This window comes from Scyliorhinus canicula, chromosome 6 (genome assembly GCF_902713615.1).
Source record: "Scyliorhinus canicula chromosome 6, sScyCan1.1, whole genome shotgun sequence".
Lineage (NCBI taxonomy): Eukaryota > Metazoa > Chordata > Chondrichthyes > Carcharhiniformes > Scyliorhinidae > Scyliorhinus > Scyliorhinus canicula.
In genome coordinates, this window is record NC_052151.1 from 110,119,642 (window position 1) to 110,138,212 (window position 18,571).

Here is an 18,571-nt window from a genome sequence, read left to right on the forward strand (position 1 = left end):
GTAGCAACACATCCGACCTCTTGAAATCCACCTTCATTCCCACCACTAGTCATGCCGAGTTCAATTTGTGTAGCTGGGTCGTGATCCACGGCACCTGGATTCCTAGATACCGAAAACTCTCCCCCACCACCGAGAACGGCAGCTCACCTAACCTCCTCTCTTGCCCTTGAGCATTAATCGGAAACTCCTGGCTCTTCTCCATGTTCAATTTGTAGCCCAAAAATCCGCGCCCCCCCCCCCCCCCCCCCCCCCCCCCACCCACCACCACCACCACACAATCCCTCAATCCCTTTCCAGCCCCTCATCACCTGCAGTGTTGTTGCCAATGACAATGTCGCCAAGGTGAAAAGCAATGAGGAGAGCGGGCACCACTGCTTTGCCCCCCGATATAACTTGAAATACCGCAAACTTGTCTGGTTCATCCGAGTGCCATAAGCTCGTACAGGCTCCACATGCCGAATCCAATTCACAGACCCTCCTTGACCAAATCCGAATTGGCCCAACACCTCCAACAAATACGCCCACTCCATCCAATCAAAGGCCTTCTATGTGTCCATTACCACTACCTCTACCATGTGCATCATAATAACATTAAGCAGCCCTTGCACATTCAACGACAACTGCCTTCCCTTCACAAATCCCATCTGGTCCTCCCCTATCGCGCCCAGTCCTCCATTCGTGGTGTCAGCACCTTGGCCAACAACTTGGCATCGATCTTAAGCAGTGATTTCAGGCAGTACAAAGCATACTGCCCCAGGCATTTATTTTTCTTCAAGATCAGGGAATTGGGAGCCTGTGACAATGTGGTGGGGAGCTCCTCCCTACCCCTTGCCTCATTGTACGTCCTCGCTAGCAGTGGCCCCAGCTCTGCACCAAACTTCCTATAATACTCTACTGGGAACCCGTCCGACCAGGGGGCCTTCCCTGCCTCCATCACATCCATGCGGTCCATCACCTCCCTCAACTCGATCAGAGACCCCAAGCCCTGCGCCCTCTTCCTCCTCCACCTTGGGAAACCCCAACCCATACAGGAACCGTCTCATCCCTCCTCCCCGAATGGAGACTCCGACTCGTACAGCCTCCAGTAGAAGGCCTCAAATAAGTCATGCACCCCCTTTGGGTCCACCAGCACCATACTCCTCTCGTCCCTCACCTTATCAAACTCCCTTGCCACTACCTGTTTTCACAACTGATGGGCCAACATCCTACTTGCCTTTCCCCATACTCGTACACTGTCCCTCTGGCCCTCCGTAACTGACGCACCTGGACTTTTGTGCGTAGTTCTGGCCCACTTACTTTCAGAAAGATGTTGTGGCATTGGGTGAAGTTCGGAGGTGGTTCACTAGATTCCAGAGATGAAGAGTTGGTCTTCTGAAGAGGGATTGAGCAGTTTAGGCATATGCTCTGTAGAGTTTAAAGAAGATCAAATTGAGGTATATAAGATGATAAAAGGTGTTGATTAAGTAGTCCTGGAGCAGATGCTTCTTCTTGTGCAAGAAGTCATAGTCTCAGTATAAGAGGTAGCAATTTTAAAACGGAGATGAGGAGAAACTACTACTCCCAAAGGATTATGAATCTGTGGAATTCGCTACCCCAGAGTGTGGTGGATACAGGGACAGTGAGCAAATTTTTAATTCGTCACAGGCTCGAGAGGCTAAATTGCCTACTCCTCCTAGTTCTTGTCTTCTAATAAAGAACTGTTCTGTCTAATTCTACCCCCCAGCTCTTAGTCTATGGCCCTGGAGTTAACAGCACCTCGAGCATAAATCTGGTGTTCTCGATTGAGAAGAGATTTCTTGATTAATAAGGGGATCGGGGTTAATAACAATAACCTTTATTAGTGTCACAATTAAGCTTACATTAACACCGCAATGAAGTTACTGTGAAAATTTCCTAGTTGCCACACTCCGACACCTATTCAGGTGCACAGAGGGAGAATTCAGAATGTCCAATTCACTTGACAAGTTCACTTTCGGGACTTGTGCGAGGAAACCGGAGGGCCTGGCGGAAGCCCACACTGGAAGGAGGAGGACATGCAGACTCCGCACAAACAGTGACCCAAGTCAGGAATCAAACCTGGGTCCCCGGCTCTGTGAAGGAACAGTGCTGACCACTGTGCTGCCATTCCGCCCATTATGGGGAGAAGCCGGGACAATGGGGATGAGGAACATATCAGCCAAGATCGAATGGTGGAGCAGACTCGGTGGACTGAATGGCCTAATTCTGTTCCTGTATCTTGTGGTCTTATGGGTGTTTATTGAAGACTTTCATTTATGGGGAAGGATTTATAGAGTGTATCTTCCTACTTTTTTACTAATTGAGCTTTTACTAAGTGCCTGAAAGTGTTATGGAGGCATTTCACGAATAACTTTCAAAAAGGAATTCTACCTCCAATCAAGTGAAACATTTTCAAGTCTACATGGAAAGAGCTGGGGGAGTGGAAACAATTGGTAACTCTTTTGAGAAAGCCAACATTGATGCGATGTGATGAATTGCTTCCTTCTGTTTTTGTTCTACCAATGCAGAATTAAAATCAGAAAATGTTTGAAATATTGAACAGTTCTCACAGCTTTCGAGAGAGAAACTGGGTTCCAGGTTGATGGCATAGAACTGGAATAAGTTGAAAGATGTAACCGGTTTTAAGCAGGAACTGAGGTGGGACGGCAAGAGGAAGAACCATGAGGAAGACTTGTGGGATTAAATGCGAAAAAAGATGATGGTGCAAAGTAAAAGAAAATGGTAATGGGATAAGTAAAGAACAGGAATTGGGTGTGTAGGAGCTGTAAATGGAAATAGCAAAATCATCACAAATAGCTGTTGCCTGATAAATCGGGCCGGAGGTTATGATCTGAAATTGTTGAACTACCACGTTTGTAAATCCAGGCAGTTGGAAAGTGCCGAGTTAAAAGATGCTTCTTGAACTTTATTGGAACACTGTAGGAGGTTAAGGACAGAATGGGTTAAAATGGGATGAAGAATTAAAATGGCAGGTGTCTGGAAGTTTAGCATTGTGCTCGTGGGTTGAATGGAGGTGTTCTGCAATGTCACCACACTTTGTGTTGGTTCCTCCAATTTGGAAAATGCTGCATCATTAGCAGCAGGTTTCTCGCATTCATTGCCAGAGTTGTAGGTGCACACTCATTTCAATCTAAACCTTTTCTGTTTTGCGGTTACTTTTTTGTGTATTGGGAATTGGATATATTTAGATTTTCAATAGGATGCAAGTTTAGTTTAAATTTAAACCCAGTTAAAGATTTGAACGCACTTTTTTCTCAAACCACACTGAGCAGTTCAAGTTTTATATTATCAGCAAAGTAAATACCGATGTGATTGAAATTCATCATACCCTTGATGATAGGGAGAGTGGGTGGGATTCTAAGTATTTTCAATAGTCATTTTGGTTATTTGTTCGCTGTATTATGTTCTCCTAAAAAATTAGATAGGCTAGAATAAGTTTTTAAAAAAAGAAATCAACATGATTCGTATATCACTCTGAACTCTGCCCACAGCAGCATTTGAGCGATAACCCAGCTTTTAGAGTCATAGATATTTACAGCATGGAAACGGGCCCTTCGGCCCGGCTTATCCATGCCGCCCAGTTTCTGTCACTAAGCTAGTCCCACTTGCCCGCATTTGGTTCATATTCCTCTAAACCCACCCTGCCCACGTAACTGTCGAGCTGCTTTTTAAAGGAAAAAATTGTGATGAAGGGTATGTTGCTTCCAACATGTGACATATTGTATAATGAAATGAAAACCGCTTATTGTCACAAATTACTTCAAATTACATTACTGTGAAAAGCCCCTAGTCGTCACATTCCAGTGCCTGTTTGGGGAGGCTGGTATGGTGTAAGTGCTTGCTTTAATTCCAGCACAGAAGCTGGCGAGCATAATTCAAGTTTTTTAAGATTTGATGACTGATGAACATCTGTTGAAATAAGCTGTGTTTTGTGTTTGTCACATTTTTCCTCCTTTCCGTCTGTACATTTTATTCACCATCCTTGAGCTCGGCCCTTCTCATCAGAAGATGTGTGTAAAATGTTTGTGCATGGGTTGTGCTCCGATGGTCGGTTCTTCCACAAAATCTTTACCTTTATTCCATCGAAGCTCCCACCTGTCTGTTGACTTTGATTTTTAAAAATCTGGAAAAGTATGTAAAGGTACAATGTTGAGGCGTGTTACGATAAGGAAATGCATTTCATTTTTGCGCACCTGGTGATACCATCATGACAGGCTTTGGATTGTTGGATGCAGTGTAAAGATTCCTCTGTTCTGCCCTATCAATGTTGTTTTGCATTCACCCACCCAGAGTTCAGAATTCAATCACTGACGCAGTTTGTTTTTGTTGCCTTCAGAGGTTCTAAACTGAAGACCAGTTTCGAGACAATTCATGGGTGTGGGGAATGTGCTTACTGGTACTGGCTTGAGAATATCCTTAAATTTTCCGTTCCAATGCTTCTTTATTGCATTAGTACATTATTATTCTTGCTGAAAAACTACTCAAATAAAATTGTAAATAAATGTTGAGTATGAAGACAACTGCAATTAATTAATCTCATTCTATGTGATTGAAGATTGCCATTTTAACGAGGGTAATATTCACTCTCCTTTGTTGTCTTAGTTTATGTCCCTGGGAATAGGACATGACCATATGAGCAGGTGGGTGCTGAGGATGGATTGATATTTCATCTGACAGTAAAAAATTTGCAACCAATTAATTGTTCTGCAGTCACAATTAATAGAACGCACTAGCTTAAATGAAACCAAAGTTTACATTTGTTTCCATTTACGACTTAGGCTTGTCATCGTAGTGAGCAAAATCCTTAATCAAGCAGATCTGTTATAGAAAGTTGATCATCCATAAAGGCAATGAGTGCAGTTTCACAAACGCTGGGAAGCTCCTTGTTATGTTACCCAAGTGGCTATTACTTTGTATTAAGTGTCAGCTGCTGTTCAATAATCGGAGTGGCAATCCAGTGTTCCTTCCAAGCTGAGTGAATCTGAGTGGCAATCGGGAATGCTTTGTACAAGGGATAAACTGACTGCACCCAAGAAACTGGAGCTGAGTGCACATCAGACATGAACTTATTTAATGGCAGTCATGGTCTTATCAAATGGCTCTGGAAGTCCTATGTTCTCCCATATTTTCTATGTTCTGTTTGGCACACTGTGTTGATCACAAAATCCAGACTCTCCTTTGTCCTTCATGGTCCTTGAGAACAGCAACAAAAAAATTGAACTGGAAACTGTATTGAGTCTTCCATGTAGCTATCCTGCCAACAAACTATCTGAAGCAGCCATATACATTCAATTTGTTTATAATGCTTTAGTATGTTGTATGGAAACAATAACATGAATTGCTGCAGGCGTACTTCCAGTGGGAGTCGAAGCTTTTAGGTTTTTTGTTTCTTCCTCTCACCCAGAGGGCCCAGGGTGCATCAAGCCACCCACTCTGTACTTCATGGCTGTATTTCAGGACATAAATATTGCTGAAATGTTAGGACACCCTGGGCCCTCTGGGTGGGAGGAAAAAACATAGATGAAAAGTTAAATATGGGTCATTTACTGAATCTACCGGGTGGTGTTTTTACTTTGGAGGGGGCGAGTCAAAAGTCTCCCGAATTATTTAACGGTTAAAAATATATTTCACTAAAAAGTAAGTATAAACTATACACCATGAAGGCATGGACATGGGTGAAAAAAAGGAAAGAGACATACGCAGAGAAAATGGACAGGAGAGCAAGACGAGGGCGAATATGAAATGAAGAGAGAAGCTAAATTGGGAAGGCAAAGAAGTATAAAATCAAATTATCAAGGGACAAAAATACAATGAAAAACTGAGGACACATGAATGTTAAAAGAAGGAAAATCAGGCAGGGTGTAGCGCTAGTAACGGATGGCCATGATAAAATCACGGGCAGCAATAGTGAATGACAGAAATTGTAAATGAATACTTGAGATTACAAATTATGTAACTGCTTAAAATTAAAAGGGAAAATATTAAATAAAGAAACAAACTCAGGATAAAGCCCCGAGTCCCGATGTGTTGCACCTGTACAGTTTAAAATCATTTATGGGAGAGATAACAGGGGCACCATGACATGCATTCAATAAAGGGCAGCAGGGTAGCATGGTGGTTAGCATAAATGCTTCACAGCTCCAGGGTCCCAGGTTCGATTCCCGGCTGGGTCACTGTCTGTGTGGAGTCTGCACTTCCTCCCCCTGTGTGCGTGGGTTTCCTCCGGGTGCTCCGGTTTCCTCCCACAGTCCAAAGATGTGCGGGTTAGGTGGATTGGCCATGCTAAATTGCCCGTAGTGTCCTAATAAAAGTAAGGTTAAGGGGGGGGGGGGGGGTTGTTGGGTTATGGGTATAGGGTGGATACGTGGGTTTGAGTAGGGTGATCATGGCTCGGCACAACATTGAGGGCCGAAGGGCCTGTTCTGTGCTGTACTGCTCTATGTTCTAATACATTACAGAAAGATGTACTGCCAGACGACTGGTGCACAGCTGGAAGGGAGATAAACTTGTCCAGCGAACCATAGACCAGTCAGCTGAATATCATTGGTTAAAAAAAATAATGAATTCCTTCCAAAGTGGAAAGTAGAAAAACATTGAGAAACCAAAGTATCATAATGAATAGTTAGCAAAGATTTCAAAATATGAAGTCCTGATGATGCTTTTTGAATTCTTTGAAGCAGCAACTGAGAGTAGATAAGGGTATGTTGTAGATGTAATTCATCTAATTGTGGCGTACCACAAGGATCTGTTCTGGGGCCGTTGCTGTTTGTCATTTTTATAAATGACCTAGAGGAGGGCGCAGAAGGATGGGTGAGTAAATTTGCAGACGACACTAAAGTCGGTGGAGTTGTAGACAGTGCGGAAGGATGTTGCAGGTTACAGAGGGACATAGATAAGCTGCAGAGCTGGGCTGAGAGGTGGCAAATGGAGTTTAATGTGGAGAAGTGTGAGGTGATTCACTTTGGAAAGAATAACAGGAATGCGGAATATTTGGCTAATGGTAAAATTCTTGGTAGTGTGGATGAGCAGAGGGATCTCGGTGTCCATGTACATAGATCCCTGAAAGTTGCCACCCAGGTTGATAGGGTTGTGAAGAAGGCCTATGGTGTGTTGGCCTTTATTGGTAGAGGGATTGAGTTCCGGAGCCACGAGGTCATGATGCAGCTGTACCAAACTCTGGTACGGCCGCATTTGGAGTATTGCGTACAGTTCTGGTCGCCTCATTATAGGAAGGACGTGGAAGCTTTGGAACGGGTGCAGAGGAGATTTACCAGGATGTTGCCTGGTATGGAGGGAAAATCTTATGAGGAAAGGCTGATGGACTTGAGGTTGTTTTCGTTAGAGAGAAGAAGGTTAAGAGGTGACTTAATAGAGGCATACAAAATGATCAGAGGGTTAGATAGGGTGGACAGCGAGAGCCTTCTCCCGCGGATGGAGGTGGCTAGCACGAGGGGACATAGCCTTAAATTGAGGGGTAATAGATATAGGACAGAGGTCAGAGGTGGGTTTTTTACGCAAAGAGTGGTGAGGCCGTGGAATGCCCTACCTGCAACAGTAGTGAACTCGCCAACATTGAGGGCATTTAAAAATTTATTGGACAAGCATATGGATGATAAGGGCATAGTGTAGGTTAGATGGCCTTTAGTTTTTTTTTTCCATGTCGGTGCAACATCGAGGGCTGAAGGGCCTGTACTGCGCTGTATCGTTCTAAAATTTCAAAAGGCCTTTGATGCAGTGCCACCACCTAATGGATCAATTAATAAGCACAGAGCATCAGAGCCAGAGAGCAAATGGCAGAATACTAGCCAGCTGCAAGGCAGAGAGTAAGGGTGAAGGGTAACTATTCAGAGTACATATAGAACATAGTGTAGATGGAGGCCATTTGGCGCATCGAGTCTGCACGACCCACTTAAGGCCTCACTTCCATCCTATCTCGTAACCTAATAACCCCTCCTAACCTTTTTGGACACACAGGGCAATTTGGCATGGCCAATCCACCTAACCTGCATGTCTTTGGACTGTGGGAGGAAACTCCTGGAGCACCCGGAGGAAACCCATGCAAACACGGGGAGAACGTGCAGACTCCGCACAGTCAGTGACCCAGCAGGGAATTGAACCTGGGACCTTGGCGCTGTGAAGCCACAGTGCTAGCCATTTGTGCTACCCTGCTGCCAGAGGAAACACGCGTCGATATGGGGCAAAAGTGCAAACTGTACAGTAATCCAACCTGGTTCCCTGGTGCTGTGAGACAGCTCTGCTAACCACGGTGATGGAAAGTAGGGCGTGCAAAGATCAATGCTGGGACCATGTTTGTTCACAATTTATATTAATGATTCAGATTGTGCAACTGAAAAAACACATTATAAATTTTCAGATGGCACTAAATCGAGAGGGATAGTCAGCACTGAGGCGACTGCAACTAATTAAAAGGAGACGTGAATAAACTTGCAAAATGTTCTTGTAATTGGCAAATGAATCTTAACATAGCTGAGTGTTAGATTTTACATTTTGGTAAGAAAGATTAGATCACATTACTGGGAAAATAAGAATTTAAACGGGAGAGGAGCAAAAGGATCTGAACGTATAAATATGCAAATCGTTAAAAAACCATTAAAAAAACAAATTTTTTTTCTCAAGAGAATTGGAAAGTAGTGAAAGTTGTACTAAACTTTATCAAAACCTGCTTAGGCTACACTTGGTGTACTGTGCACAGTTCTGGTCAGTATTATAAAATAAGGATTTACATGGATGAGCCCAGGAATATGGCATTATACCTATCCAGATTGTCTCTCTTTTGGGTGACCTAACAGAGGTATATAAGCGAAGGCACAGTATGTATTTTCACTTGCGAGGAAAAGAAAATTCAACAATAGATGGTAACCAAGAAATAGAGCACTCAAAAGTCACCTCTTTAGTTCGAGAATGTTGGGAATATGGAATTTGTTACCACAAGAGGTGGTTGAGGCTAATAGTAGGAGATGCATTTAAGGAAGGCTATGTAAATATGGGGGAGAAGGGAATGTAGGGTTATGCTGATGGTTGGATGAGAAAGAATGGGAGAAGTCTTAACACCAGCTGAACGGGCATAACACCGATATAAAGACAGTTCTGGGCGGGATTAGCGGGGTCGTTGCCAGCGCTTGTAGTCCCACGCCCCCACCCCTCGGCTACGCACAAAGGAGCTCTGTTGAGCGGAGCTCCCGATCTCTTGACCATCTCTCTGGCCGATAGATCGCATCCACTGTGCTTTTAATTTGTCGCAAAACAATCTGCCAAAAAATTTATATTGAGCCAAAGAAGGAGCTGCTACCAGGTGTGATTAAAAACTTGGTTCAAGCTGTTTTGAAGTGTGTCTTAACTGAGAGGGAGATGGAAAGACAGAGAGGAATTCCAGCATATAAGGTCCAGATAACTGAAAGTACCTTCACCAATGTGGACAAAGTGAATTGGAAAATTCAGAGGTCAGAATTGGAGGAACACTGCTTGGTGAGTTGTTGGGCTAAAGAAGCTTACGGAGATCGGACTGGCAAGGCCATGTCGATATGTGAACACAAGAATGAGGTGTAATGGGGCTTGGAATTAGTGTAGATTGGTGAACAGGTATGGTGTGGCATAATTTTGGATGAGCAGAAGTTTATGGAGTTATTCGATGGCAGGCTAATGGGAATAACGGAGTCTGGAGGTGACAGACATTGATGGGTTTTAGCAGCAGATATATATTAACTGTGGGGTCAGTCCTATGTGGCTTGCCGCGACATTCAATTCTCAATTTATGCATTCAGAAAATGATGTTCAAGGGATATTCTTGAAAAGCAGTGTATAGGGATGGTAATTTAGCATTTTGAATCTGTTTATTGAGACAGTGCAAGTGACAGGCTGCTGGCTGATGGTATTGTTATGTTTTGAGTGCTTGCAGTTGAAAAACATAAATTACTTGCTGCATTTCTTAACATTTTTGCACATCAGCTTTTTAAAATCAGCGCATAATTGCTCCGTGCTCCGTTCCTCGGGGAACAGATGCACGCCCTGATGAATGTTTTTGATATTGAGAAAATCCTGCAATCCGGTAATATTTTCAAATTTCTCGTAGCACTTCTTGTAGTCATATTGCAAATTCCTCTATATGGATTACTGCTTTGCCTTAAAATTCATTGACAAGTAAGAAACATTTTTTCCCTTTGCACAGGAATTAAAAAAAGACGGAGAAACAAAAGAAGAAAGCCCAGTGATTAAACGAGAGAAATCTGGAAATGTTGCCAATCTGGTACAGCGCATGAGTCATTTTGGATTCCCAGTTGTTGGGTTTCCACCTCAACCAAAGTCTCTCCGGAGAAGTAAGTAAAGAGCATTTCTATTACCGATTGTAACTCAAAGCAGTAAAACAATTTAGAGGGACAGTGTTATACTGGATCTACTCTAACATTAGGCACAAAAACACAATAACCAATGCAATGAAAGCATGGATGCTGTAAATCTGAAATCAAAACAAAATGCAGCACATACTCATCAGACCCAGTGAGAGAGAGAGATGGTTAAAGTTTCATTGAATATGACTTCCCAAGTTCTGATCTGTTTGATCTAAATATGTAAATCACCTTTTCTGTGGCTGTCATAGCTGAGTCTACACAATATAGAGAACCTAGCAAATAGTTTAAATTTGCATCATGTTGTATGCACAATATTCTTTATCAGATTATGATGCCGCTCTTTGAACCCCTTTCCATCCCTTCCCATTCAAGTTAACCTTCAATTGGAGAAAGCAGCAATTTTGAATAAGGATATTGTTGGAGCAGCTTAAATTATTTTGCTTGTGGATATGTGCTAACAATTACATTTTTGGCTTGGAAACTTGCTGCTGAAATTGACCTATGGAACTAGAAATAATGACCCAGATCAAACCTACTGTCACTTGGTTAATCATACTGACATAATGGCCAATTGCATCGGGTCAGCGGCGATTGCAAGTGGTTAGCACTGTTGCCTGACAGCACCAGGGGCCTGTTTTATTATGCTCTTGACGTAGCATAAGCTGCTTCCTTGATGTGCACTCTGACAAAGGAAGGTTCAAACTTGGAGATAGCTTTAACACATTTATTAAACTGTTAACGATTCTCCTACTTGGCTTCGACTCTCCTGTTAATCCTGCTATAGCTACTCAGACTATCTAACCAGTCGGCTACAATCCACGTGGTGGGTGTGATGTGTTTCAATCAACCCTGTATGCACTCACTAAGAGTCTCCACTGGAAAGAGACTGAGCATGTGTGCTGTATCCTTTTATATGGGCTGGTGGAATGGCCCCCGTGTGTGTGTGTGTGTGTGTGTGTGTGTGTGTATACATTGGTCGTGTCCTATCTTACTGGCCTATTGGCTGAATGTCTGTGTGTCATGTCCTTGGTGCTCCCTCTAGTGTCTATCTAGTCCAAGTGTATTTACATTAACCCCTTGTATTTACAGTGATGCATATCACCACAGGGCCCAGGTTTAATTCCGGCCTTGAGTGATTGTGTAGGGCTTGTAGGTTCTCCCCATGTCTGCGAGAGTTGCCTCCAGATAGTCCAGTTTCCTACCACAGTTTAAAGATGTGCTAGTTAGATAGATTGGTTGTGCAAAATTTTCCCTCAATGATCCAGGGATATGCAGGTTAAATTATGGGTTTACGGCGATAGGGTGAGATGGACACTCATAAATGGGCAGTTGCTCATTCGAAGGGTCGGTGCAGACTCGATGGGCCGAATAGCCTCCTGCACTGTCGGGATTCTATGATTCCTGTTTAATGCCATTGTCTACCATACCACTACAGTTTGGAGAATGTGCAAACACCACACAGTCAGTCAAGCTCCAAATTGAACACGGGTCCCTGGTGTTGTGAGGAAGCATTGCTAACCAGTGTGCCACCGTGTGATTATGTTTCTGTCTTGTTTAATTCAATTATCTTATTCATTTATAATTATCTCATAATTAAATGTGTTTTGATGTTTCAGTAAGACATTCGTAGAAGCTTGCAAAGTTGAATGAAAAACATTATTAACAAAAGTAATTTTATTAGTATTAAACTTTGAAACCATTTAACATTTATCTTAATGTTTAATTTTATCAGCTGAACAATGACACTTTGTTGCTTAATCTCAACTTTTACAAATTTCTTACAATAAAAATATTTTCTCACTTGAACACAATGGTCAATAAAATATATTTTCCCACATAAACACAACGGTTTTGTCTATTTAAAAAGCGGTGAGGGAGGGGAGGGAAGGGGGGAAGGAGAGAGAGGAAGGGAGGGAGTGAGTGAGTGAGATGAGGAGAGAGCGATGGTTCAGACATATAAATTGTTCATTGTACAAGCTCAAAGTCCGAAAGCAGCAACTGCTGAAATTGAGTATCCGGGCACACATCTCTTCTGACATCATTTTGGGATGTCCTTTGCCTGTACACTCTTAGGGTTGGGGAATTAATTTGCTTCATCACCAGGCAGAGATGATGCCTGACTCCTCTCTCAAGATCGCTGCATCTATGCCAAAACCTCAAAAGAAGTTCAAGGATTTTAAGAAGCCAAGCTATTAATGCGATGACCCAACAAAGGTGAAGCATGACTACAGATTTTGAATCTGCACTGGATTCTGCAATACCTGTGAGAGAGATAGTTCACATTAGCTTATAAGAGGCATGCATATGTCAACCAAGGCATTAAACTTTGTTAAAGTATTTGCAGTAATCACTGAGGCTTCTAAGGATGAATATTACATCAGGGAGACTCATAAGCAACTCGGCATAAAACACATTGCAAAATCCAAATGTATCTTTGCTCTGAATCAGCTGGGAAGACAGGCATGCTAAACATTCTTGTCCTTGAAGGAGTTGATAGCACCAGTATCAAGGCCATGATCATCCGAAAACAACTCCACTAGGCCGTCCAGATGCCTGACTGCCAAAGCAAATCTTTTTCACCCAGCTCAATCCCGAACAAGAGGAGGGCAAAGGAAGCTCTTCAAAGACACAAAGCTTATCTCATAAAATGGAACTAAAATGTCATTGCCTGGGAGATCTTGCTCAGAAGAGTCTGACTTGGAGGAACCTCCTGATTGAAGGGTCACAATTCTTCAAGAACACCCAACACTAAGAGGAGACTCAGAAAAGCCTGAGGAAGGACGACCCGTGACCTTGCATTCAAGGACCAATCCACCTTTTTGGAACTCCTGCCAAGTGAGTGATTAAACATGCAGCTCTAGGATCATGCTCATTAACCATGCAAGTACCCACAGAGTCATTGACCAGTAACATGGAGTATCATAGGTGGACAATAATACTCGTTAGTGAGTGATCACCGGTAGCACGGTGGTTAGCACTGTTGCTTCACAGCGCCTGAGATCCGGGTTCGATGTCCGGCTTGGGTCACTGTCTCGGAGCCTGCACATTCTCCCCGTGTCTGTGTGGGTTTCCTCCCACAGTCCAAAGCTGTGCACGTTAGGTGGATTGGCCACGCTAAATTGCCTTGTAGTGTCCAAATGTTTAGGTGCGGTTGCTGGGTTCGGAGGTAAGTGGAGCTCTGGGCTTGGATAGGGTGCTCTTTCAGGAGCCGGTGTAGACACGATGGGCCAAATACCCTCATAGATCATAGAACAGTACAGCACAGAACAGGCCCTTCGGCCCTCGATGTTGTGCCGAGCAATGATCTCAAACCCACGTATCCACCCTATACCAGTAACCCAACAATGCTGGGTGCTGGGAGATCTGGCTGGTCAGATACCCTGAAGATCACTACTTTCGGGCACTGCTCCACTCTCACATGTATCACTTTGGATACTGCCTCAAAGAAGGCTGCCCAGTAGCCAGTAAGTCTGGGGCAAGACCAAAACACGTGTGTGTGGTTGGCCAGGCCTCCTCCTGTCCACATTCTGTTCACATCTCTCCACCTCCGGGATGAACTGGGTTCTCCTTAAGTGGGCTCTCTGTACCACCTTCAGTTGCGTTAGGATGAGTCTTGTGCACATGGAGGTGGAGTTGACCCGACGCAGTGCTTCACTCCAGAGTCCCCACGCTATTTCGAGCCCCAGGTCTTCTCCCATTTCTTCCTTGTTGCGTTCAGTACAGTGTTGGTCCTCTCTACCAGTCATTCATACATGTCGCGACAGTTTCCTTTACCTAGAATGTTTGCGTCAAGTAACTCCTCTAGTAGTGTCTGTCGTGGTGGTGGTGGGCAAGTCCTTGTCTCCTTCCATTGGAAGTTCTTGAGCTGCAGGTACCTTAGTTCATTGCCCCAAGCTAGTTGAAATCTCTTTGTCAGTTCTTCCAGTGTTGTGAGCCTGCTGTCGGTCCCTAACTGTCAGTCTCCTCTCGCCCTGTCTCCACTTTTTGAAGGTGGCGTCGGTTCTGCTGTGAACCTGTGGTTATTGCAGATGGGGGCTTTGTCAGACATTTTGGTCAGGCCAAATTGCTGCCGTAGTTGGTTCCAGGCCTGGAGGGTGGCTACCACCACTGGGCTGGTGTGTTTTTTGAGTGGGGATGGAAGTGCTGCCGTGACAAGGGCCTGGAACGAGGACCCCCTGCAGGAGGCCTCTTCTGTGATTGGCTTCTGGCTCCTTAATCCATCCCCTTACTCGTTCGGCTGTCGCTGCCCAGTGGTATTGTAGGTTTGGAAGGGCTAGCCCCCCCCCCCCCTCCCCGCGCGCATACAAATGCCATGATTAGTTTGTCCAGTGAGCTGAAAAAGGCCCTGGGGATATAGATTGGGATAGATCTAAGTAGGTACCTGGGCAGCACGTTCATTTTGATCGTCTGCACTCTCCGCAAGGGAGAGTGGGAGTGTGTTCTATCTTTGCAGGTCCTTTTTAACTTCCTCTGTCAGACTGGTCAGCTTCCATTTGTGGGTTCCCATCCAGTTATGAGCAATTGATCCCCTGGTAGCGGAATTTCTGTTGGGCTTGTTCAAACGGCAGTCTCACTAGTGCTGACCCTCCCCCTTGTGGGTTCCTTTATAATAGGCAAACCTATTCATGGCAAACCAAAATTTAATAAAAAACATAAATATATCTTTCTCTTTATTTGCATTTTAAACATATTTATAAATGCTAAACGCTAATAAAGTCTCCCGATATCGCCTGCCTCTGCTCGATGATCCTGGACTGAGAAATAAAAGTGCAAATAAAACGGTGTCAAACTTACTGAACATTGGAGCAAGTTGACCAAGATGGCACTGTCCCTTTAATTAGCATTCAGCCGGTCCAGTGCAGCGCTTCACTCATTCTGTCAAAAACAAAAGCGGGCCAGGAGTTTGCGCATGGACTGCATCTGCACGTACGGTACATCGTGCCGTGCATGTGTGGCGGTTCTGCGACTTAAGTCGGGGATCCGAAAAGAGGCTACGGACCATTGTAATTATTATCCAGTGATGTTTTCATACATTGCAATCCATTGGTCAATAATTGAACACTAAAAACAATTTTAAGCTCATGAGTGTAATGCTATAATGATATTTGGTCCTGTCACAATATTAAACCTCAAACACGATTATTTGGATATTTGATGGCACATTGACATTTAAATTCATCCATTCAGTGGAGGGTTGGGGCAATAGAAAGCATTGGTTGAACTCCATGACCACCTTAGGACTGTGATGTGGAGAAACTATTAACGTTAAGCAAAGATCAACCGAAGCTGAAAGGATTTTATCATCTTCATATCATCTTCTGTTTTAAATTTTTAACGTGTGGTTGGCATTTGCAAATGTGCTTGAGGGCAAAAGCAATTTAATTTCAGTTTAACCCCATGTGCAGAACCTTTCACAACTTCAGGATGTTCCAAAGTATTTCACAGCCAATGAAGTACTTTTTGAAGTGTAGTCACTATTGTAATATAAGGAAGCTGTGGTGACTAATTTGCATAAAATAAGATCCCACAATCAGAATGGATAAATGATTAGATGATCTGTTTGGTTGAGGGAAAAGTGGACCCCCCCTATCTTTGATTGAATAGTGACATACAATATTTATTACCGCTGACTGGGCAGATAAAATCTCAGTTGTACATTTTATTTGGAAGATGACAATTCTGGCAGTGCAGTTCTCCCTCGGTATTGCATTAAACTGAGTGTGAAAGGACAAAAATGCATTTGGATGAAGAAAGCTTATAGTTCAGGACATAATGCACCCGGTGGTAGGGGGTGGGGGAAGAATGGGTGCTTTGGCATAGAAAGGTTGTATTTGTTTTTATAAACTTGCTGTAACATTTTTTCTTACTAGCGATGGTTATAACACTTTTCTGAAAATCTAGCTCTGTTTTACTTTGGGCTGCTGTTGCTTTGCCTTTGTAAAGTTAAGAGGAAGACTTCTACCAAAGTGTCAGTTTTCGCATGTGGCCCTCAGGCATAAAGAATATGTAATAGGAATTCAGGAACCCATGAGAATAAATAAGTAGATGTAAAAGGTAACTTTTAGGATAGGTTCTTGGGGACTGTCGTGGGAAAATTCTTGTCTTCTTTCCGACAATGAAAATGGATTAAAGACATTTCTCATTGTTCATTATTGCTTCAGAAAACTGATTTGTAAAGGGTGATGCGATTGAAAGAGTTGGAGCCAAAGTACTGAAGCTATGAAACAGATTGGCTAGATCATGATTTCTCTGTGTTAGGAGGTAAAAATGAATGGGGTAAAACACATGTAGACCATTCAGTGGCGTGCAGAGGTCTGGTGATGCCCGGGGCAAATCTTGATTGTATGCCCCTAGGACTCAAGTATAAGGCCTAATATACTGAGAAATATTATGAGAAAGGAAAACATTTTGAATATATAAACACAGATGAAACATGAAATAAACGCTTTATTCGATTTTAATATAAATCAATCAAATTTATTAAGTTCTTTTCCCCAAATGATACCTCCTGTCACAAAACACCTGAACTACTTCACTTTTTACATCAGCTGTGAGAAATTCTTTTTCAATGCTTATTAAAGCCAGGTTGGTCAGTCGCTCCTGTGACATAGAAGACCTCAGATATGTTTTTATTAATTTCAGTTTTGAAAATGACCTTTCACAGCTTGCGACTGAAAATGCGATTGTAAGCAGTAATCTGTATGAAACACACAGCGTCGGAAAGACATCCCTCCCATACTGCAGTAAAGACTCCAGAGCATCTTTAGGATCAGGGGGAACTCTATTCCCTCCAGCTCGAAGGAGCATCACAAAATCAATAATTTTGTCATATAACTGAATTGCAACCACATCATTGTCATAATAATTTGCAAAGTCTGAACATTCCTTTTTTAATTTCTCTCCTTCTTGTTCATCTTCAATCACTCCTGAATTCAAGTTCAGAAGAAAAGAAAATCGGTCACTGAGTCTTTGAAGACGGACACTGCGGTCTTCAATTTCAGTTTTTAATCTGTTCACAATCTCTACCATTACTCTATTCATTTCTTCTTGTGCCGTCAGTCCACTATCTCTTGCTGACTCTCCAGGCATTATTCTTCTTCTCCTTGTTCGTGCAATTGGTATTCCCCAATTTTGACAATATTCATTGGCTAAATCTATTGCATTGTGGATAATTTCGTCATTCTTCAAATTCAAGATATGAATAAGTCCTCTCAGATCACAAGAAGCTTCATGGAACCCCATTTTCGGATCCTGCAAACGTTTTGAAATGAAATGAAATGAAATGAAATGAAATGAAAAATGAAATGAATGAAATGAAAATCGCTTATTGTCACGAGTAGGCTTCAAATGAAGTTACTGTGAAAAGCCCCTAGTCGCCACATTCCGGCGCCTGTTCGGGGAGGCTGTTACGGGAAGTTTTGTACGGGAAGTAAAGTTTTGAGACTTTATCCACTGATGATAAAACTGAGTACCAAAAATTTAATAAAGCTATAAACGGGAACTGTTGAATAGAGTTCAGTAGCGATCCTGCATCAGATTTAGTTTCCCTTGAAAATTCTCCTTCCAGCAGGTGTTGAAGGCTTGCAATAACGTTGTCACACTCTTCGTGGATTACTTGCACAGCATCATGGCTGGAACTCCATCTTGTGTCACACTGTCTTTTCACAGTCCGAGTGACAAATGATTTTAACACTTCCCAACGAGAAGTAGATGAAGAAAAAAAAGTAGCGTTTTTCTAGAATGCCAAAAAATGTAACAACAACAGGTTGCACCTCACTTGCATGGACACAGGACAAATTGAGGCTGTGGTTCTCGCAGTTCACAAACACAGCTTTTGGGTTAACTTCAAGAATTTTTTGTTGAACACCTCCTCTCACTCCAGCCATAACTGCTGCGTTATCATATGCTTGACCACGACAGTCATTCATGGAAATTTTGTCTTCTTCCAATTTTTCCTGAATTTTATTTACCAGGCTGACTGCATCTTTCTTGTTGACTTGAAAAAAATCCCAGAAATGTCTCCTTTATTTCTACTTTTCTGTTTTCATCAATATGAACGTAACGCAGAATTTCAGAAACCTGATCTTCATGGGCAATATCTGGAGTTGAATCCAGCATTATGCTAAAATATTTTGCGTCCTTAATTTCGGAAATTATATTTTTCTTGACAGTTTCACCAAGAAGAT

The 18,571-nt window shown here is 42.9% G+C and overlaps 1 protein-coding gene across 2 annotated transcripts in view; it reads left to right on the plus strand.

Annotated features, from left to right (window-relative positions):
• The window catches only part of LOC119967389 (CD2-associated protein), a 277,194-nt gene that overhangs the window by 130,713 nt on the left and 127,910 nt on the right, over positions 1–18,571 (plus strand). For both annotated transcript variants that reach the window (XM_038799889.1, XM_038799890.1), the window contains exon 3: positions 10,205–10,352. In XM_038799889.1, coding sequence (XP_038655817.1) covers positions 10,205–10,352 — 148 coding nt within the window. The remainder of the gene's footprint in view (positions 1–10,204; positions 10,353–18,571) is intronic.